Below are 24,116 nucleotides of genomic sequence, written 5' to 3'. Positions count from 1 at the left end.
GGAAGGTTAATTATAAGAGCTAAGATGTGGGGAAGTGAAATGAGAATATACTTAGCTACAAGGGTAATTTATTTTTTGTGTGGCTTCTGATTTTCTAGTGGGTCATTGGATCATAAATGTAATTTGAAAGAGCCTTAGAGATCAATTTAATCCAAACCTACAATATAAAAATCTGAGACTTAGAGATAAAATTCCTTGCCTAAGATTATTCAGAGAGTAATAGAATTGGGATTTGAATTTAGGTCACTAAATTCAACTTTTTTTGAACATGGTACACACTTTTCTAAAATGGAGATGAGAAATAGAACATTAATATGTGCTTTTTCAGTGTTAAAAGTAAGATATGTAATAAAACACTTGTTAAATGAAAGTACAAGAATTCATTTCAAACTACAATAAATACTGAGCATGTTTATTCCATTTTACTTATTTATCTATTTATTGCGCTCCTTTCTAATCTTTCTAATCTTAGGGTTAAGTGACTTGCCCAGGGTCACACAGCTAGTGTCTGAGGTCAAATTTGAATTCACATCCTCTTGGCTTCAGGGCTGATGCTCTATCCACTGCGCCATCTAGCTGCCCCTGACCTTGTTTTAATTAGATAATTTCGGTGCAATAAAATGTTACTGGAGAGACTCAAAAGATATATTTTAGCATTTTTTTTATTTAATGACTGATATTGTACTATAAGATTTCATAGTTAGAAGTTATATATGGATATTGTTCCAGAAGAGGAACTATCATGGCTTTTGTCCCCCTTTAAGAAATATTCAGTAAAGGACTGAGAATGAACTTTTGAAATCTTTATTGAATGATTTGATAAATGAGTTGTTATGTTAGTATGATGTGTTTGTGTTTGCTCTTATTGGTGGTAGTGGTGGTTGTGGTGGTGGGTGTGAGCGGCTCTTCAAGTGTAGGTTAGATAACTACTTGTGGAAAATATCCTTTTTGGGACTTGGTTTGGACTTGATGGTCTCTTTTCTTCTCATCTCTTTTAAGATTCTGTGATTTTTGGACCTTAGGCTGTTCAATTTATAAAATGAACAGATTGTTGTTCCAAATGGTTTTCAAGATTCCTTTCACTTCTGAAAATCTGAGTTACAAAGTCACAGCTTATGTAGCAACTTATACCACAAAAGATTCTTAGTATCTTTTTCAAAATAAAATGATTTTATAACACATTTGTATAGAATTTGACACTTAAAAATAGACATACAAGACAGCCCATTATAAATGGGTTATGTAACAAATATTAATTTTAAAATCATTTGTAATTTGCAATGCTCCAAGTTCATGAAATCTATAGTAACAATAAATGCTAACATCTACAAATATTTTACATGGTACATCACTTTTGTCACAATAATTCCCAGGAGCATATAAGTAGTGCAAATATTGTTATCCCTTTTTATGATGTGGAAATTGAAGCATTAAGATTAAATTATTTTGCTCATTGATATTGTTAGAAAGTACCAGAGCTAAGAGTCAAATCCAAAGCTGCTAACTTGTAAGTCTAGTGCATATTTTCATGTTACTTATCTTTACCTATAATAATGAAGATAATTAAATTCTAGTACTAGACTGAAATTGAAAGCAGAATCACATAGAGTAGTGATGTAAGTGCCAGGAGCACATTATGAAGAAAACGGTCATTTTAATATGGTCTTGCAGTCAGTTTGTATATGCCATGGCTACTTTGCTGGCCTCCCAAGACCTCAGCTATAAAATGTTGTAATGCATATTGACTATCCACTGCTACACTGAGAGTGGACTATTCTGTTTGGAAACTTAAAATTTGAAATAGTAGGATCTGATTGGTGGAAGTTGGCAGCATAAATTATAATCAAATTTCATCAAATTGATCAAAGCATCAAATTATGAGCAAGCATACTCATTTAACAAAAGAACTTGCCTGAAAATATCGAGTTATATAGCTATGCAAAAGTATTATCTTTTTTTTTTTTTTTTAAGAGGTTGGTAATAGGGAAGTTAGGTGAAAAAAATTGGCATTTATCTGAATGACTGAGCAATCCAGTATTGCCAGAAACCCTGTATTCTACTTTCTCTTGCTTTGCACACTGCAGTCTACTTGCATTTTTAAAACACCCCCTAAATGTTCTTGCTTATAAATAGCAGCTGGTTGTTTAAACCCTAGCTGTGTACTGCAAGTGAAATTAAATTGTGCTCCATTTTCAAAGCAAGAGGCTGACTAGCTGGATGCTTAATTACTGTTGAAGTGGAGTACCTGTTACTGTGGATGAGGGCTCAGTGCTGTTTTTTACCTAAGGTTTCAGAAGCTGTGATTTGCAGATAATACTTTGCTGTCAAAGGAGTGCTGGTTCAGCAGTATCTTTCCAAATGTGGATTTGGCAAGAATATAAAGGCTACATCTTGTGTAATTTGTGGAGACTTGGAAAACAATCTTATGCTTTGGTTTTAGGGAGTACACAGCTGTACAGATTTTGGGGTGTGTGTGTGTGTGTGTGTGTGTGTGTGTGTGTGTGTGTGTGTATGGATGTGTATGGATGTGCTGGTGGGTAAACACAGTTTTTGCTTGCTTGTTGAACCTGATTGTATTATTAGGAAGTTTTTTCAATCTCTTACCTCCCTTTACCTTCACTCTTTTATAATGTTACATTTGTTCATTTGTTTGTTACAATTGTTAAAAATGTACATTTGTTTGTTACAATTGTTCAATTTGAGTATAAAACGATATGTGTGGAGAGGGCATTTTGGGTTTTAAAATCTTGAGCCTTTATTAGATAAAGTGGTTATTGGTAGGAAATGCTTTCATTTTTGTTAATGAGCAAAATGCTTTGTTAATAAGTAAACTATTTCAATAAGTGTGCTAAATTTTAATAGGTATAAGAAAATGATTGCTGAAGATTTTTTTTAACCTATTCTTGTTTTGTGTAAATTGCAAAATTGAAATGTGTAGATTAGTAACAGAAATTTAAAAATTTTGAATTGTAAGGAAAGAACTTGCCATTAAAGTTGTTTTTTGAGACAAAGTTATGATTTTTTTTTTTTTGAGAGGAAAAATCACCTACAGAAACTTTTGTCATCTAAAATCAAATAGATTTTCTTATGGTACAAAAATTTCAAGTAATTTCTTCATATTCACAGTTCCAGTGCTAGGGAGAATCTGAATCAGATCTTCCTTACTCAAGATTTGCCCTCTATTACATTGTGCCCATTAATGTTGATTATTATGGTTTATATACTGTTTTTTTTTATTATATATTTATGTGGATATATATATATATATATATATATATATATATATATATATAATTTTAAGTTTTTAGTTTGTTCAAACTATACATTTGATTCTAATCATTTGAATTATAGATTGTGCATAATTTTTTACATAGTTTTTTTATAATATATTTTACATAGTTGAATTATGTTGTTTTAAATATCATAGTCATTGGAGGCCTACACCCTTAGTGTATTGTAGTTAATATCTCCATAAGCAAGGTCTTTTAATAAAGAATTCTAAATAGTACATTTTAATAAAATTTTGTGTATAACTCTTTCCCATACCATGCTTTGCTGAGAAGTGTAAAACTATAGCATTCATTTTGTCTTTATTTTATATTAGTCTGGTTTGCGCAGTTAGGTATTGAATTTTAAAATAAAAGTTGTCTCAAATGACTAATTCATATTGTCCTTCTTTTCTAGGGAAAAATCATTAGCTGTGAAAGCTGCTGAATCCCCTGATGTCAACTTACTCCATCCAGCTTTTCTGGAGAATAGCCACCTATTAAAATTTAGTGCCATCATTTTTATGGATTTTAATATATTTGAAACCTGAATCTTTAGTTTGCTGGTAACAAGGCATAATTTATCTTCTTCAAAGAAAATGATCAAAGTCTCATGCAACCATCATTTTTTCGGGAAACTATTCTTCAGAAGGGAAGTATATATATTAGTAGAAGAGATGATCATGCTTCCCATAGGAATTTAAGACTAAACTCTTAAATCATGACCAGCTTGAAGCGGTCCCAGACTGAAAGACCTGTTGCTACTGAAAGAGCATCAATGGTTGGAACAGATGGAATTTCCAAGGTTCACACAGATGACTTCTACATGCGACGCTTTAGGTCACAGAATGGCAGTTTGGGTTCTTCTGTCATGGCTCCTGTGGGCCCTCCTCGAAGTGAAGGTTCCCACCATATTACCTCTACTCCAGGAGTCCCAAAAATGGGGGTTAGGGCAAGGATTGCAGATTGGCCACCAAGGAAAGACAATGTTAAAGAATCCAGCCGATCAAGTCAAGAAATGGATTCATCAAGTTGCCTTGACAGTATGTCCTCCAAAGGCAGTCCTGGAAGTCAAGGTAGCTCAGTTAACCTCAACTCCAGTGACTCTGCCATGTTGAAAAGCATACAAAATACTCTTAAAAGCAAAACAAGACAATCGGAAAACATGGATTCCAGATTTCTTATGCCTGAAGCTTATCCTAGCTCCCCTAGAAAAGCCCTTCGCAGAATACGACAACGTAGTAACAGTGATATTACTATAAGTGAACTTGATGTAGATAGCTTTGATGAATGTATTTCACCTACATATAAGACTGGTCCATCACTACATAGGGAATATGGTAGCACGTCATCAATAGATAAGCAGGGCACTTCCGGAGAAAGCTTTTTTGATTTGTTGAAGGGGTACAAAGAAGATAAATCTGATCAAAGAGGCCCAACTCCCACAAAGTTGAGTGAGTTTTTGATAGCTAGTGGAAGCAAGGGTTCTGGCTTTTCTCTGGATGTAATAGATGGACCTATCACACAAAGAGAGAACCTCAGACTTTTTAAGGAAAGAGAGAAACCACTCAAGAGACGTTCTAAATCAGAAACAGGGGACTCATCCATTTTTCGTAAGTTGCGTAATGCCAAATGTGAAGGGGAACTTGGAAAATCATCAGACCTTGAAGACAACCGATCAGAAGACTCTGTCAGGCCTTGGACTTGTCCAAAGTGTTTTGGTCACTATGATGTCCAGAGCATATTGTTTGACTTGAACGAGGCAATTATAAATAGGCACAATGTTATAAAAAGGAGGAATACAACCACAGGAGCATCTGCAGCTGCTGTTGCTTCTTTAGTTTCTGGACCTTTATCTCACTCTGCAAGTTTTAGTTCCCCTATGGGCAGCACTGAGGACTTGAATTCTAAAGGAAGCCTCAGCATGGACCAGGGAGATGATAAGAGTAATGACCTTGTAATGAGCTGTCCATACTTTCGAAATGAGATTGGTGGAGAAGGAGAGAGGAAGATCAGTTTATCCAAATCAAATTCTGGTTCCTTCAGTAGTGAAAGTGCCTCATTTGAATCTACTCTTAGCTCTCATTGCACAAATGCAGGAGTTGCCGTACTTGAAGTGCCCAAGGAAAATTTGGTATTGCATTTAGATCGAGTAAAGAGATACATTGTGGAACATGTGGATCTCGGTGCATACTATTATAGGAAATTTTTTTATCAGAAGGGTAAGTGGTGTTTTTAATTAATTTATTTTGCTATATTAAAATCTTTATACCAGAGAGAGCTTTGGGCAATATGTAATGATAGAACTGGTGAATTTATTCTTCTTATCAAAATAACTCTGCAATCATTTCCTACAAAAGCAGATGTGTGAATCTTTTTTTATACTTTCATAATATTAAAAAATGCTAGTGACTTTTTGCTTTTCTCATGGAAAGATTGAGACTGACTTTTAATGCAAATTCTCCAAATGGCAACTAAATGGATGGAAGTAGTCTCTCTTAAGCATCTATTGAATAGAAAAAAAGTGGAGCCATGCCATTTTAAAGAATATGTGTGGATGTTTCTAAGTATTAGAAAGTTGTTGAAATCATTTGAAAACTTTAACTTTTTTGACTTTTGACAACATAGGGACAAGATAGTTCCTCAGTGAACAAAGATAGTCTGAAGATTGCTGAAATTATATTTGATTTGCTTGTTCTCAAATTGATTTTGAATTAATTCTGCTGGGGTTTTAGGCCCATTATCCTCTTACTCTCTATGCTATGTGAAATGAAATGATCCTGATGAACTTGTACAAAGCAAGTCTCTCTTCCTTTCAAATGTATCTGTAATTGCAAGAAAGCTTAAGTTACATCATCCTAGAACTTTGTCTAGATATTCCTTTGTTAAAGAAAAACATTCATTTCCCTACTTTACTGAAAAGCAAAATTAATTATAAATGCTCATTTTGACTAGAATTAAACAGTTTATTTATATCATTATTGAGAAATTGTTGGAGATTACTTTATACTTTTGCTTGTATGTATACATATCTTTTTTATTTAATTTGTTGATCAAAAATCTTTGCTGCAGTCATAACTGTCATTTGATTAGTTATAAACATTTGCATTGTCCAGTTTGATTATATTTGTTTAAATATCATATTATTTTTCTAGATAAGCTATTTTGGAACAAGAATCTAATTGAATACATTTTAACTTCAAATTTCCTAGGCTGGCATTTAAACATGAGACATAACTAGCTGTTTCCAGCTCATTGTCTAAAATTACCTTATTTTGTAATTAACTTTTATCCATGCTACTGCTTCTCAGACATGTGTCATAAATGTTATTTCCATACATTTGTTATCTCCTAAATGTTGTTCTTTTTCTTATGATTTATTTTAAAATTTTAATTATTGCTCATTGATGCTCTTGTGTATATGGGTACCACAATCCCATGTTTCTGATTTGTTAGTTTAGCTTTCATTTAATATTTGTTCTAGCCTTATCCATATCAAAGTGGTCTTTTACAGTTTTTTCACCTGCTAAAACAAATGGCTAGAACTTTACTACTATTAAAAAGTCTGTTATTTGTAAGCAGTGATTATTCTCTACTCTGGTGCCAATCGTATCCCTGATGTATTTCAGGTGATAGAAATCATGAGTTCTTGTATTTGAATAGTTAAATCATAGGATGCCCAACCTTCTTTAATGAAGTACTTTGAACTTAGCTATACTGGTTTTTAGCATGGAGGCAATTTAACTGACACCATATTTGAAATTCTTCTGATTTGGTTAAAACTTATGAAATTGAGCTTCACTTGTTACAACCTTCAAAAATCTAGAATTATCTTTATTCTGAAATGAATCATTGGAGTAGGACTGTACTAGTGTGAAGGCTTATGGGGGAAAGGTGTACTTAAATAGTAAAAATTAAATAAGTAAAAAACAAGGCACAATTTACAAATAATAAAACTCAGAAGTTTAATCTTACACCTATCATATTGACAGATAACAAACAGAATGACAATTTAAAGATATTTTGAAGACTAGGCATACTAATTACAGTATTGGTAGAGTTGCATAGTGTTACATACTGGAACAAACTTTGAGTTATTCACTTTTTTTTCCTTCAATTAATTTTTATTGAAGCTTTTTATTTACAAAGCATATGTATGGGTAATTTTTCCAACATTGACCCTTGCAAAATTTTTTGTTTCAAATTTTCTGAATTTCTGAAAGGACAAAAACAGAAAGAAAATTATAGACCAATTTCCCTAATGAATATTGATGCAAAAATCTTAAATAATATACCACGACCAAGTAGGATTTATACCAGGAATGCAGGGCTGGTTCAATATTAGGAATATTAGGAAAACTATTAGCATAATTGACTATATAATTAACAAAAACCATATGAGCTTCTCAATAGATGCAGAAAAAGCATTTGATAAAATCCAACATCATTCCTAATAAAAACAGAGTATAGGAATAAATGGACTTTTCCTTAGAATAGTCAGGAGCATCTATTTAAAACTGTCAATAAGCATCATATGTAATGGGGATAAACTAGAACCCTTCCAGTAAGATCAGGAGTGAAACAAGGTTATCCACTATCACCATTACTATTCAATATTGTGTTAGAAATGCTAGCTTCAGCAATAAGAGTTGAGAAAGAAATTAAAGGAATTGGGTAATGAGGAAACCAAATTATCACTCTTTGCAGATGATATATAGATGGTATGCTTGATATATAGATATATAGAGGTATACTTGGAGAACCCCAGAGAATCAACTAAAAAGCTGTTAGAAATAATCCACAACTTTAGCAAAATTGCAGGATACAAAATAAATCCACATAAATCATCAGCATTCTTATACATCACTAACAAAATCCAACAGCAAGAGTTGAGTTTATTCTCTAAACTAGTTTAGTGCTATACCAGTCAAACTCCCAGGAAACTGCTTTACTGACTAGACAAAGTAACAACAAAATTCATCTATCTATATGCACAAAAATATTCTTAGCAACACATTTTGGATGTAGAAAGGAACTTAATATTATTAGATCGATTAGTTGGAAAATGATTGAATATGTTATGGTATAGGCATAATAAAATATTATTGTGCCAAAAGAAATTATGAAAGTAATAGATTCAGAGAGACTTGAGAAGATTTGAATGGACTAGTATAGTGATGCCTTGTCAAGTAAGGAGAACCAGGAAAACGGTGTATTCACTGACTTTAACATTAAAATGAAAGGCAACTTTGAAGACTTAAACCCTTTGACCAGTGTAATGACTCACAATGACTAGAGGAGACACAATAAGATATGGTTTCAATATAATGACAGAGAAGCAATGGACCAGAGGACTAGAGATCCATAAGGAATACATTTCCAGATATGTTTAATATATTGCTTTGCTTGACTATGCTTATTTGATACACTTTTGGTGAGACAGCAATGGAGTGATAGTGATACCACCCCCAAAAAAGGAAGAGAAGAGAAAAAGAGAAAAGAAGAAAATCTGAGGGAAATTCAGATAAGCAAGACAATTTTGAGATTAACATTTCAATTATTGTTCAATTTATTCTATTATTGTTCAATTTATTCTATAATAAGCTGCAAACAACACTCACAGTTGCATTGGAAGCTCTCTTTTTTGGTTATATGAAAATGTTCAAATTTATTGGTGATGGTCAAGTTCAGTTTTTTTAAAACCAAAACCCTATTCATCTACTTCAACTGCACTTTATAGCTTTGTACATGTAATTATATAATCTTGCTCTAACACTGAAGTAAAAATCAACATAAGGTACTCAAACTTATTTAAGAACATTCACTTAAATAGTAAGCCTCATTATAGAGAAGTCTTATTTAATTAACTATGCCAGGAATCAAAACTATTTAGTGTTTCTGTTTGTATCTAGTCCCTCTTTTTCAGTCTGTCCACCCTTGGCCTTCTCAAAAAACCTACTTCTCTTTCTTCTACCTAATTTTGATGACAGAAATTGGGTATCCATTTATCCTCTTTTTCTCATATATTTTTTTTTTTTACTCTCTTACCTGATGAGTGACAATCTTGTGAGCTAAAGAAGAGTAGAGAACAAAAAGGAAGCCAAGTCATATCTCATTACCTTAATATTCATTTGTTGTCAAAGCCAAATGCCTGCTATTTATTTATGAGGTCATCTTTTAGTTTTCCACTAGTGTCAACCTAAATGTTTTTTCAGGTAGTGCTCAGTTTCACAAAGTGTTGTATAACCTGTTACATCCCTTGCCAAAAAAGATATTTTGTGGATTAAGATACAGGTAAAGAATGATACCATTATAGAAATTGCTTTAGGAACATTAAGATATTGCATGAATCTCTTCTACCTCTATCTTTGTTTATGTAAGTATGAAAACTATCATAGGAGCTCAGTAAATATACTTACTTTAATCACAAAATTATGAATATAGTTGCTGTGATCAGCCTAAAAAGTAAAATGATTCCTTCTAATTGTTTTTTATCATGGGGTTTGATTTACCCTGTAAAGGTAACCTGTTGAATGAAATTGTACTATGTGAATATCTTACGCTATTATCATTTGCAAAAATAATTGCCATTTTAGGAGAATTCTGTAGTATAGAGCTAGATCTACACAAATGCTTTAAAACCACTGTAATGACCTGCATTTGACTGGTATTCACTATTTTGGAATATTTGTCATTGGAGGTTCTGCTACTGTGTTAACTGGGATAACTTCTCCAGGGGAAAATATCATTAAGAATAAATTAAGAATAAAAACAAAATGAATTATAAAGATATTTTTTCACAAAACACAAGAAGATAAGATCACAGATTTTTGAGCCAAAAGATGCTTCAGAGCTCATTTTTCCATTAATAACCTTAATTTTACTGATGAAATGTACATCTGTAGATAATAAATTATTTGGCTCAGAGTTAGTAATTGTCAGAAGTGAGATTTGAACCTAGGTTTACTAGGTTTCACCACTCTTTCTACTACATTACCCTTTATCCTTTGTTTCTAGGAAGCATGCTTCTTGTTGCTTTTAGCAGAGCTAAACAGTATATTCCTACTGATTCTAAGCTTGCTTTCTTAGTTTTATAGGCTGTTTCTGGCTTAATTATTTCCAGGAGAGTAAAACAGATTATAAAAAAGGTCATACTATTTGATATATATATTTGAGATATGTTAAAGTAATTTTATGTAAGTGCAAATAATTTATATAGAGGTATTGCTGCCAAAGCAGTTAATGGAGATAATGATTTAGATGCCTTAGTTAAGGTAATATGTAATGAAAAAAAGTTGATAAACATGAATAGTATTTGTCTAATTTTCTTTTTCTAAGGAAAAAAAAATTTCAATAGTGAAATGATGTGGGTTTTTTGAGAAAAGATAAAAACTTTATTCAATAATCAATCTCTCCTTCACATTCATCACCTCTAAGAAGATTTCTTACTATTCCTGCCAAATCATTGTTAGGCACAAAGGTTTCAGAAATGAAATCATTTTAAAGAAAGGTAAGAATAAAACTTTTTATGGTATCATCCCTTGATCTTTGAGTACCCAATAACACCCAAAAATAGTTTCTATAAGATTAGCAGTGTCTTAACGGTCTCTATGTGTCATATTACTTAGCCTCTAGGTAGAATGAAAGATTATTTTTTTAATTGTCTCACACCTCAGTAAAGTTGAAGCCTTAGCTCTTCTGTATATGATGGGAAATCACAGAAAATTAAATATGGAATTTTCAATGTCTGTGATTAGAGGGTGACTATGGGTTCTTGAAGGCCATGTAAGTGGAATGGAGGCTTTCAGAAATTCTACCCCAATGGAGAGACTTTCAAGGTAAGGTTAGTTGAGGTGTGCTTTTCAAAAAATCAGCTTGTGTTTGGAGAGAATTGCTGCTAAAGGACCTAAAAGTCCTAATGAAAGGTATTCAGGTGTAGAGTTATAGTATTTTTTTTTTAAAAATTAGTAATGTTTATCAGCAGCACATCATTTTTTATAAATTAATTTATAAAAAAACATGAAATCTCACTTCTGGTAGTTACTAACTCTGAGCCAAATAATTTATCTGCGGAACTACATTTCGTCAGTAAAGTAGCAAAAGGAAACAAATGTGGTCTTACATTTACTTTCCATAAATGTCAAATAATTTTCCAAATATAATAAAACCATATAAATATGTAGAGTTGTAGTATTATTGATCCAAAAGTTTATAGACTAAGTCAAACATCCTGGAAGCCCAGCCTTTAATTTTACAGAAGAACAAATTATGACCCAGTATGATTAAATGACTTACCCTGACCTCCCACTGATTGATTACAAATCAGTCTTCTTTTCAGGGCACCATACTGCCTCAATATCTTATTGAAATTGTTGTTATTTTGCTGAGGCAGTTGGGGTTTAGTGACTTTTCCGAGTCACACAGCTAGGAAGTGTTAGGTGTCTAAGTTAAGATTTGAACTCGGGTCCTCCTGATTTCAGAACTGGTGCCCTACCTACTACACCATGAAATTATTAGTATTATTATTTTAATATTTGTTCAATACCTTGAACAGTTCAATATTTCAAAGACTAGAGACATTGTTTTATACCTAGTTTTATCTAATTATGGGATTTTGAATCACTATTGTCTTTCTCCCTTTCTCACAGATGGGTAACACTGTCACATAAATGATAACATGGTGTCTCTTATGTTGACATATTTCACAATCAGCTTGATCTCATTCTTTGTGTATTTGGGCAAGAAAGCTACACAGCATTGTAGTTCTGGGAAACCTCTCAATAGTCTGGGGCAATTAAGGCTGTTTTATATTGAGGAAAAAATAAGAGAACTTGATGAATGTTCCATTCTAGTATATAGCTAGATCCTTGGCACTTTAAATACACCAACCAGGAGTAACAGATAAAGACAAAAATGAATCTGTAAACTTCCTTTGATAAGGACAAAATTGTGTAGCACTTCAGAGGAGGAAGAGAGTTTATCTCTTTGGGAAGATCTAGAAAAACTTTCAGTGACATTTCAGTTGAATTTTGAAGTATAAGATTTTGACAGGAAATACATTCTAGATAGGGGATATAGCATTAGGAAAGATAGGGAATTTAGAAAGCCTAGAGATAATATTTGAAGAACAATGAGCTAGGACATAATTGTTAGTGGAGAAATAGAAGGTCAGTTGGTAAAGATAAGATGTAGGTATGCCAAACTAAGTGCCAATTTGACAAGTTGGGACATTTTTTGCTTATGATTATTAAAGATCTTTGAATGGAAGAAGAATTGCTTTAGGAGAATTATTTAGTAGCATTATAAAGGATAGATTGAAGGAGGAGGTAAAGATTAGAAATGGAAAGATATTGTAGACAACATTCTGATACTGACATATTTACATATTCAACAAAAAGTTAATTGCCTCATTTTATGTAAGTGCTTATTCCTAATTTTTCCCTTTCCTTGTGTCATGTTAGGGCTTGGAGATGCAGATGCAAAGGATCAAATAGTTCTTTCTTTCAAATAACTTACATTATAAAGGGAAGCAAAAATTACATATATTTAAGTATGTGTAGAATAAATGAATATTAGCAAATATATACATATATATGCAAAAGGGTTGAAGAAAGAAGAGAAGAGGTAGAAAGAGTTAGAACAACTACTACTAAGGGTTTGATAGAGAAAGAGAAAAGAGACCTAGGAAGGGATGGAAGGCTTAATTGAAGGTTTATTTTTCTAACTATATGGTAAACATTCATAATATTTGAAGGCAGTACTACTTCCTGGGCATATACCTGAGCATAAGGAGGAAAAAATAGAAAATGCTATCATTGATTTTGAGATAAAGGTAGAAGGAGCTCATTAAATTTCTTCACTTTTCTCAGTAAATAAGAGGCCTTGTCTTCAATTGGGAGGGGAAAGTAGAGATGTGAGTTTGAAGTGAAAAGTTTGGTGGTGCTAGGTAATCAGAAATTGTATTTTGGCCCCCCCCCCCCCCTTTTTTTTTAAATATCCCTCAGCATTTGGGACAGTAGGTAGTTGAACTGTTTTTTGTATGATTTTTTTTTAAAATAAATAATGAAGGCTAAAATGATTGCCTTGATGTAGCTAAGGCTCATTTGAGGATGGATACATTTCAAATTTATGTTATTCAGTCAGCATAGTTATGTGAATTCCTCCAGCTCTATTCAGCAGGACACGAAAGAGTGTTGAGGAGGTAAATGATGGGAGGAACTAAGGGCAAAAGTCCAAGAAGAAATGAATAGTGTTAGATGTCAGAAATTGGATACAAGAAATACTGGAGGAAGAAATGTAAAGTATTCACAACCACATGAAAAAATGTACAAGGCACTACTATAAGAAATGAGTATGAAAATAAATCTGCGGGTTTCATCTCACATCCTGAAAGATGTGATAAACAGATAAAAAATAACAATGCTTGGTGTTTGGAGAGATTATAGAATTGGTAAAGTGGTTTAACCATTCTTGAAAGTTATCTGTAATTATCAAAATAATTTTGCATTTGTCCACAAAATGTTCATATGAAGGTGTTCCTTTGAACCTGACACTTCTTATTGAACCTATACTCAAAAAAGCTATTAATAACACTTTTCCCCCGTATACAGCAACATATTAAGAGCAATGCTTTTTTTTTTTTAATAGCAAAGAACTAGAACGATGCCCATCAGTTGGGGAATGGCTAAACAAACTGTGGTACACAAATGTCCCAGGATAATACACTATGACCAAGTAGGGTTTATACCAGGAATGCAGGGCTGGTTCAATATTAGGAAAACTATTAGCATAATTGACTGTATCAATAACCAAATTAATGAAAACTATATGATCATCTCAATAGATGCAGAAAAAGCATTTGATAAAATCCAACATCCATTCCTAATAAAAACACTTGAGAGTATGAGAATAAATGGACTTTTCCTTAAAATAGTCAGGAGCATATATTTTCTTGAGAAGTATTTGTTCATGTTTGTACACACAATTATGTAAATTGTTTATATCTCTTGAATACCAAATCTTTATCAGAGAAATTTGATACAAATTTCCCCCATTCAACCACTTTCCCTCTATCTGTGTGTAAATTTTTTTCTTGGAATTAGATGAACTATTTTTATATTTTGTTAATATGTGTATAACCTTTTGGTATAGAATTTTTTTTTTCAGTGTTGAAACATGCTATTTCTACAGCATGGTGTAAAAAACTGCTCTTCTTAAATTTTGTTTTAGAACACTGGAATTATTTTGGAGCAGATGAGAACCTCGGTCCAGTGGCTGTAAGCATTCGAAGAGAAAAACCAGAAGAATTGAAAGAAAATGGACCACCATACAACTATCGAATAATATTCAGAACTAGTGAGGTAATCTTCATAGATTACTGAAGAGGCTTGAGGCTTAATAGGAACTAATAATAAGTAAAATATCATTGTTGAATTGTAATTGAAATTTTATCTAACATTGCATAGATATTTATATATGGCAATCCATTAATTATTTTTGAATATTTGCATCAAAACATTTGTTCTTATGCATCGCATATAGTATGTAATATAACCACCTAACTTAATAATGATTGATACATAGGAATAGTAACTGTTGCTTTGCTCTTTTCCCCTTGACCATCTTTTGCTTTTACAGTCATATTAGGCTTCAGAAGGAGAACCTGTTCATCTTTGAAGATTCTGGCATAAAAACAGCAGCAACTTAACATTTTTGTAGTACTTGTGAGATACTACTCTTTTCTTCCTTATAGCCCTGTCAGATGGTTAGAAAAAGGAAGAGTATCTCCATATTGATGGAGTTAAAGCTCAGAGACAATGTCAAAGACAAGACTAGCGTCCAGCTTTCTAATTCCAAAACTAAGATTCCTCTGTTACTAATAATTTCCACTCTCTGCATGATGCTTTTTCTAAAATTACCTCAGTTAAAAGATCTATCTTTTCTGTATTCATGTGGCACAAAGTTCATATCACTTATGTACGTAACATTCTGTTCACACAGTGGTTCTAAGTTGTCTTTGATTTATCATTATCAGAAATTTCTAGAATGGAATTTGAGACAATTTTTTTTACTTTAGGACAAGGTTTATGATTTAAAAAACAAAAGCAAAACTTAGGTATGCAGTATATATTAAACTTATATGTACTCAGTTAATAGGTGTTGAAGGAAAAGAAAGAATGAAAAAAAAGAAAAGCTATTAATTTTGGCTTTGTATTTTGGAGTGAGGCCAGTGTCAGGAAGAACTGAATTTAAATCCAGCCTCAGACATTTATTAAGCCAAAAAAGTCACATCACTTCTCAGTTTCCTCATCTGTAAAATGGGAATAGTAATAGTACCATTTTACAGATGAGGAAGAGAGGCTAATTGGCTTATCTGTGGTCATTCAGCTAATGATTATAGATAATGACCTGATGAGTCAGTTTCTAAACCCAGTCTAATTAACTCTGTGTTGTATTCCCCACAATAGCTGTCCCAATTCTCTTTTTTCTCAACCATTCCCTTCCTCTAAGCTGAGGACATTACCTCACAGCATAATGAGAAAATAAAGATATTAGTCACAATGACTTCCATTTTTCTCCTCTGTACACTGCATAGTAGGCATTGAACAAATGCCTATTGATTTGATTATAGACTGTACTTCCTTCTTTCTCTACCCCACAAAAAGGAAATCTTTCTTGTCTCTGCTTATTTTTGAGGCTTTTAAATCTCTTCTGTGATTCTTTCTGTTCCCTCCGTTTCTCCATTCACAATTTGTTTGAAATGCTTTGGTGAATATTTTGGCCCTTGATCTCTAACTACCCCACAACTCTTACTGAAGCTGAATTGAGTGATATTCTGGTTTCACTGAATTCCTGAAGGCTATTTTTAGAGTCACTGTCTAGCTTTTGACATTAGAATCAACAGTCCAAACAAAGATCATTGAACATAATTGTTTTTTGTTGGAGCTCTTATATTTAAATACTTCAAATTCAGATTATTGGCAGAGGCAGACCAAATGTGGAATAGCCACTCATACGAAGTTTGAACTTTGATTTCCTAAGCACTAGCAATAGTTGAAAAACTTGAGTTGGTGATATTTGCATTACAACAGTCTTCAATAAATCAGGAAAAAAATTTAGCTAGGATGTTTTAAAAAATCTTCCTTTACCATATAAAGATTATATATTCTTTATGTTGGTAAAAGGTTATCTGTTATTGTGACAAAGATAAATTGTTATACAATACTATTTCATCTGAGGAAATCCTCAGTACTGATTCATTTAACAATAATACTACTACTGCTACTGAAAACAATTACAATTGTTTGCTAATATTTATGTAGTGCTTACTGTATGTCAGGCACAGTACTAAATATTTTACAGTTTAATATGATCCTCACAACAACCCTGGGAGATAGATAGTATTATTATCTTCATTTAACAGACGAGGATACCGAGATTAAGTGAATTCCCAAGGTCACACAGCCAGGAAGTATCTGTGGATAGATTTGAATTTGGAATCCCTGACTTCAGCATTTTGTCCACAGCATTACCTATAAAAGTGACACTAAAAAAAGATGGCACTAGTGCTAAGGACTAGAAAGACTTTGTGAAAGGTATAGTGCTTAAGCCGAGTCTCAATGTTAGTCAGCTATCCAAAGTCATAGAATAGAGAGTGTGTCTTCTGTAGTCGTAGAGGCAAGAGAGGGGAAATTATAGAGAATAGTAAGAAGGTCAGTGTGACTTGATCATAGACTACACGGAGGAGAGTGGAATGTCAGGATGTTAGGAAGATGGGAAGAAACTGAATTTATGAAGAACTTTAAATCCCAATGTATTTTACAGTTCATCCTAGAAATAATAGAGAGCAATGTACTTTATTGAGCTAAAAGGGTGACATGATCAGACTTGGTGCTGAGTATGGAAATCTGTTAGAACGAGTAAAGACTTGAGGAATAATGAATGAATAATGAATGGGGGCTATTTTAGTAGATTAGACAAGGGACAATGAATAGAGAAAGATTGTGTGTGTTTGTGTGTGTGTGTGTATGAGACTATGAAAAAATATAGTATAAGATGAAATAATGATAGGGAGTGGTGAGATGGAAATTCCTTTGATAGTAATAGGGAAGTTCAGAAGGGGGTAATCTTTTTGGCGGGGAATAATGAGTGTTTGATATCTTGAATTTCAGATACTCTCCATTTCTGATGTCTTGAGGAATTTGTGTCAGGAACTGGAGCTTAGTAGAGAGACTAATATTAGATAAACAGATTGGGAAATAATCTGCTTAGCAAGGAAAATAGTAATAATAACAGCAATAATATGATCTCCCCTTTATTTGTATGAAATTCTCTTAGAATAAAAACTGTAAGATTGTAGTTTGAGTACTATTATAATTGTATTTTAGGCCATTTAATGAACAGGAAGATTGAGTCCTCATATACTTATCAAAGAAAGTAAATAATGTATCTTGCATCACTGCTTATTTTCAAATCATTTCTTCATGCATACAACCTTATGAACAACCTTATGAAGTAGTGGGGATATCAAAGATGTTAAATCTTAGAACATGAATAAATGTCAGAGCTTCTTACTCTTAGGTTAGTGTTCTTTCTCCTAAGCCATCTCTAACATATTATCAGGAAGTCACAACATATTATTAGAAACAAATTTTTATAGATGAGGAATCTGAGGAAATCAGACATGCCCAAGGTGGCAGAATTCTTAGGTGTCTCGGGTTTTATTTGAACTCGGGTTCCTTAATTTCAGCTTCATGCAAGCTATTTTCACATTGGAGTATACTTTTTAAGACTGAAAACTGAGCAGCATCTCTTTGGTCATTAGTAATGACTTGGAAATTATAAAGAGCAAAAGTAATTATGTAAAAGGTGAATCATCCAATCCCTTTTTTTCCCCTTATAGATTTAAAACTTTTCTGAAATTAACTATTTGTCTTCCTGTTGACCATGATGTGTTTAATAAAAATACTAGGCCATTTTCTAAATAAAGAGAGAATGTTTGTGGCCTCAGTTTCCATGGAATGTGCCAGAATAAAAGGAAAGACCATAATAACTGAGTTATTTTGTAGTTACTATATAAAAAGAGGATCTATTTTTGTCAAAATTAAGTATTAAATAGTAAGAACAAAGTTTTTCACAACATCAGAAGTGTGTGAAAAATTACATGCAAATGAAAGTGGAAATATGCTAATCAGATATGCTTCCTACAAATAGCACAAGTTTCTTCCTCATGTATGGAGATTAATATAAGCTAGGATATTGATTTTATCTTTTCCAAATCTTTTTCTCCTCTCTACCAGCAATATTTAACTTAGCTTAAGAACAAGAGGTACATGGCATTTCCTGGGAATTAAAACTCCATTAGGGTTTATGCCTGAGGAGCATTAGCTCTTCCTGAGGTAGTCATTAATACATAGGAATTTCCCTTTGACTCTTTTGTTAATTTAAATATACATTCCATCTGAAGAAAAAAGGCCTTTTAAAAAAAGAGAGAGAAGGGAAAAGAGAGTTTATATTTAATGATTGTAGTATTAACTTGTTCAAATTAGATTAAAATTAATATATTCTTACTGAGTCAGCTTTGAATAAAGCTAATGTGTTTTACTTTTTAGTTGATAACGATTCAGTGAAAACTTCTAAGTATTGACTATATGCAAAACACCATATTGATAGCTTAGGAAAAATACAAAATTTAATCAAGCTACAATTATTGCTCTCTTGGAAGTTATGATTTAAAGAAAAAGAAAAAAAATTGTATTGTACAATATTTTATCATAAACTCATTTGAGTTATAAGAGAAAATGTTTTATGAATTTGGTAGATAAAAGTTGTTATCACTAAAAGGAAACTAAGAACAAAGGAAAAGAGGGGAAAGATTAAGCAGAGATTAATAAAAAATTAGGCACTGAGGTGACTTTAAGTAGAATTTTAATTCGTCTTGCAAAGAACATGAAGGAGAGTCTTCTCAAATATAATGAATTTTGTGAGTTTCTAGGGAGCTGGGAGTAGTCTACTTTGGCTGCAGTACAATGTTTGTTGTAGGGGAAGGGGTAATAAAAGTTTAGAAATGTAGGATGGTGCCAGAGGAGTTTGAAACTCAATAAGCAAATCAGCCATTTAATTTGTTTTATTTTAGTAAATTATTAAATTAAATTTTATTTTCATCACATACCATTCTGGATATTACATTTTAAATTGTTTGACTAAATCATTCTTAAAATAGTTGCCCATCTTTTCATTCATGAATATTAACATTAACTTCTCATGCCATCTCTTTTATACTCCTTTTCTTTTCTATTTAACTTTTATTTTATTTTATTTCCTGAGGCAATTGGGGTTAAGTGACTTACCCAGGTTCACCCAGCTAGGAAGTGTCTGAGGTCATATTTGAACTCAGGTCCTCCTGACTTCAGGGCTGGTGCTCTATCCACTGCGCCACCTAGCTGCCCCTCCTCTATTTAATTTTTCAAAAATAATTTATTCCTAAACATGAAACTGTATGACTTGGTTAAGATAGCAGAATTGGGTAATAAAAACTTTGGAAGTATACTAATATGTTGGAGGGGCCTTATTGGAATGTATTTCTTTTATCTAGCTCCTGACATTAAGAGGTGCTGTACTAGAAGATGCTATCCCCTCGACTGCAAAACATTGTACAGCTAGAGGACTGCCCTTGAAAGAAGTGCTTGAACATGTGATTCCTGAGCTAAACGTCCAGTGTCTGAGGTTGGCCTTTAACACTCCCAAAGTCACAGAACAACTCATGAAGCTAGATGAGCAAGGGGTAAGTGACATCGTTTGTTATTCATTAAGGTATACCATTCTTTCTAGGAAAGTGAGAAAGTACTGGTAAATTCAACAAAGTGAACAGAGATGTTATCCTGATCCTTAAGGGATGGTATTGAGTGAGCCTACAGTATCCTAGAGATTTTCAATGAATATCCAACTTAGGTTAGCCAAAAACGTGAAAGTGTAATATTATAGTGGAAGTTTTTTTTTTTTTTTTTTTAAATAACTTTTTATTGACAGAACCCATGCCAGGGTAATTTTTTACAACATTATCCCTTGCACTCACTTCTGTTCCGATTTTTCCCCTCCCTCCCTCCACCCTCTCCCCAAGATGGCAAGCAGTCCTATACATGTTAAATAGATTACAGTAGATCTTGGATACAATATATGTGTGCAGAACCGAACAGTTTTCTTGTTGCTCAGGGAGAATTGGATTCAGAAGGTATAAATAACCTGGGAAGAAGAACAAAAATGCAAGCAGTTTACATTCATTTCCTAGTGTTCTTTCTTTGGGTGTAGCTGCTTCTGTCCATCCTTGATCAATTGAAACTAAGTTAGATCTTGTCTTTGTTGAAGAAATACACTTCCATCAGAATATATCCTCATACAGTATCGTTGTTGAGGTATATAATTTCCTGGTTCTGCTCATTTCGCTCAGCATCAGTTCATGTAGGTCTTGCCAATCCTCTCTGTATTCATCCTGCTGGTCATTTCTTACAGAACAATAATATTCCATAACATTCATATACCACAGTTTACTCAACCATTCTCCAATTGATGGGCAACCATTCAATTTCCAGCTTCTGGCCACTACAAACAGGGCTGCCACAAACATTTTGGCACATATAGCTCCCTTTCCCTTTTTTAGTATCATTTTGGGGTATAAGCCCAGTAGAGACACTGCTGGATCAAAGGGTATGCACAGTTTGATAACTTTTTGGGCATAGTTCCAAATTGCTCTCCAGAATGGCTGGATATATTCACAATTCCACCAACAATGTATCAGTGTCCCTGTTTTCCCACATCCCCTCCAACATTCTGCGTTATCTTTCCCTGTCATTCTGGCCAATCTGACAGGTGTATAGTAGTATCTCAGAGTTGTCTTAATTTGCATTTCTCTGATCAATAGTGATTTGGAACACTTTCATATGAATAGTAATAGTTTTAATTTCATCATCTGAAAATTGTTCATATCCTTTGACCATTTATCAATTGGAGAATGGCTTGATTTCTTATAGAGTCAATTCTCTATATATTTTGGAAATGAGTCCTTTATCAGAACCTTTGACTGTAAAAAATGTTTTCCCCGTTTATTGTTTCCCTTCTAATCTTGCCTCCATTAGTTTTGTTTGTATAAAAACTTTTCAATTTGATATAATCAAAATTTTCAATTTTGTAGTCGATAGTGTTCTCTAGTTCTTCTTTGGTCATAAATTCGTTCCTCTTCCATAGGTCTGAGAGGTAAACTATCCTATGCTCTTCCAATTTATTTATGATCTCATTCTTTATGCCTAGATCATGAACCCATTTTGACCTTATCTTGGTGTACGGTGTTAAGTGTGGGTCAATGCCTAGTTTCTGCCATACTAATTTCTAATTTTCCCAGCAATTTTTGTCAAATAATGCATTCTTATCCCAAAAACTGGGGTCTTTGAGTTTGTCAAACACTAGATAATTAAAGTTATTAGCTGTTTTGTCCTTTGAATGTAGTGGAAGTTTTGAAGCCAGAAAAGAAAAAATTTAGGTTTGAGTGCTGCTAGGCTAACTTGCAGGAATTATATCCATGATCATATATCAAAGCAGGCTGAGAAGGTTCAAGATTAGAACTTCAAGTAAAAACAGACTACTGTTAAGAATCATCAAGAATGGAATGAGTCATCATCCAACTTGCTGAATTCTCAATTCTACCTTTTAGTGTTATCATTTTTATTTTGCTTACAAATACTGTTAATGTCCCTTGTTAACAGCTTGTCCTGCTTTTGTTTTTGTTTCTCCTTAGGGAAACTAAAGGGAAATAGAGCTTACATGGTGGGAGGAATGTGATCAGGAATCACAGGATTTGGATTTGACTTCTATTTGGCGGCTTTGGCCAAATAAGGAAGCTGCTCCCCAACTGTGTTCCGTAGGCCTATGATCCTTTGGTTTTGCCTCTATTTAGATTTTTAATTTCTGGCATATGTGGTACAAAACCAGTAGCAGCAAACAAGAACAGAAGCCTGCCCCTATTTCAGACTTCACCATGGCTTAGATCTGTTAGAAAAGGAGGAGAGCATCACATGGCATTATGTAGGATTTAACTGGGAGTGAGAATCATTTCTGCTTCAAGGCAATCTGATATCTATTAGAATTTAGAAAATTATGTTGAACCAAAATGCTATATTGCAGATAGCATAGAAAGTTACTGTAAATAAAATTCTCTCAAACTTGTTGCATGAGATTGTCAACTCCTCCATGCCACAAAATTGATAGTTTCTTCAACTGTGAGGAAACCTTGTTGACAGTCCAGTATAAATTCAACCAGTTTGTTATGGATGATGAGAATTGGGGATAACATAGATAAATAATATTTCATTATGTCACATGATCTCTAATCTTATCAAATGTGGAGGTGCTTTTGCTTTTAACACATGATTAGCCTTCTTTTCTGCTAATACACCTTCTGGCTGATATATTTTATGCTACTTTGGTGCATGTGATTCATTATTTCTACTATGTTAGAGTATATTTCCATTGTGCTTTGGTTGACCCGAAATTTGGATCTTATACTATTTACTACTCAAATGTCATTCTAAAAAAAAATAACAGTATTTCTTTTTCAGGAGAAGCTTGAGATCAGTATTGCAATATTTTTCCTAAACATAGATCTGCCCCATTTTGTCTCCTCAGTTTAGAGCACAATTCATTGCAGATTTTTGTCATCCACCCATGGTATATTTACTGATGGACCAGCTTAACAAGCTGTCTGTCCCCTAGCATATCATCATATAGTCAGTGGGCATTCTTTTTTTTCTTGTCCCTTGTAGATTGTTAAGCCAAACTCTTGAGAGATTTTAGATCTCATTTAATAGGCCTTGCAGTGACTTCTGACTTTTTCAGAAAGTTTTTTTATTGCCATCAGTTAGGGATTGCTATTCCATTTGGACTGTCTTAATGATAATGACAAACAGAAGTGTTATGCATAGATTTTTGTTTTCTGTCTTGTTTGATATTAATAGCCCAAGTTTCATCAAACAGAGTTATCTCTTTGGTTGTTCAGATTACTTCCCAATTATTACCACAGGCATAGAAGACATTGTAGGGAAAGTATTTTGTTCTTCTGGATTTCTGTTTCTTTCTCTCTCACAATGCATATGATAGTCAATAAACAACAAATAGCAAGAATTAAATGATGGTAGATTGGAGAATATAATTTTTAAAAGCCTGACTGTTCCTTTCTCACATTTCCATCAGTGATGCCCTTGACAAGTTTTTCATATAACGTGTAAGGGAACAGCCCCTTCTAACCTATGTTGGTTTCTCAGATGATCTCACCAAGGTCTTGCGACCTTAGGCCTCAGTTTTTTCTTCTGGAAGAAAAGGTGATTAAAGTAGATTGCATTTGTTATCCTTTCCAGCTTAAGATCTAGAATCTTAAATGCTTTTGTAGACATATGAAAGTAGACTATTAGCATCTTTTTCCTAATAATTTTGGCATTTTTTTCTCTTTTAGATATCTTAAGAATCTAAATCCTTCAATGCCTTAGAAACTGTGTTACCTCTAGCCTAAACTATTTTTCTTTGTTTTCTTTAGTACCATTATTACTTTCTCATGCAAATCAATAGAGACAAAGTTTTTATGACTTTTTTTATTTTGTCCATTTGTCATTTCTCCTAATTTTCAGTCTAAAATATTTCTAGGGATGATAAAGATCTCTTTCAATAAGGTTTTTACAAAGGTTTTAGTAAAATTAATTTTTCACTTTATCATTCTTATTTCCATATGAGCTTAAATTATAGTCATGTTAGTCCTTTTTCAAATACTCACAATTAACACTGTTTTAGTTAAGGTAATATTTATATATA

The 24,116-nt window shown here is 33.0% G+C and overlaps 1 protein-coding gene across 10 annotated transcripts in view; it reads left to right on the top strand.

Annotated features, from left to right (window-relative positions):
- SIPA1L1 (signal induced proliferation associated 1 like 1) overlaps nt 1-24,116 on the top strand; it is a 298,451-nt gene that overhangs the window by 159,011 nt on the left and 115,324 nt on the right. For all 10 annotated transcript variants that reach the window (XM_031952588.1, XM_031952586.1, XM_031952587.1 and 7 more), the window contains 3 exons: nt 3,685-5,488; nt 14,496-14,626; nt 19,861-20,049. In XM_031952588.1, the coding sequence (XP_031808448.1) occupies nt 3,988-5,488; nt 14,496-14,626; nt 19,861-20,049 (1,821 nt within the window). In that variant the 5' untranslated portion in view covers nt 3,685-3,987. The remainder of the gene's footprint in view (nt 1-3,684; nt 5,489-14,495; nt 14,627-19,860; nt 20,050-24,116) is intronic.

This window comes from Sarcophilus harrisii, chromosome 2 (genome assembly GCF_902635505.1).
Source record: "Sarcophilus harrisii chromosome 2, mSarHar1.11, whole genome shotgun sequence".
NCBI lineage: Eukaryota > Metazoa > Chordata > Mammalia > Dasyuromorphia > Dasyuridae > Sarcophilus > Sarcophilus harrisii.
Note: the sequence above shows the minus strand (reverse complement) of the source record. Positions and strands in the feature narration are given on the sequence as shown.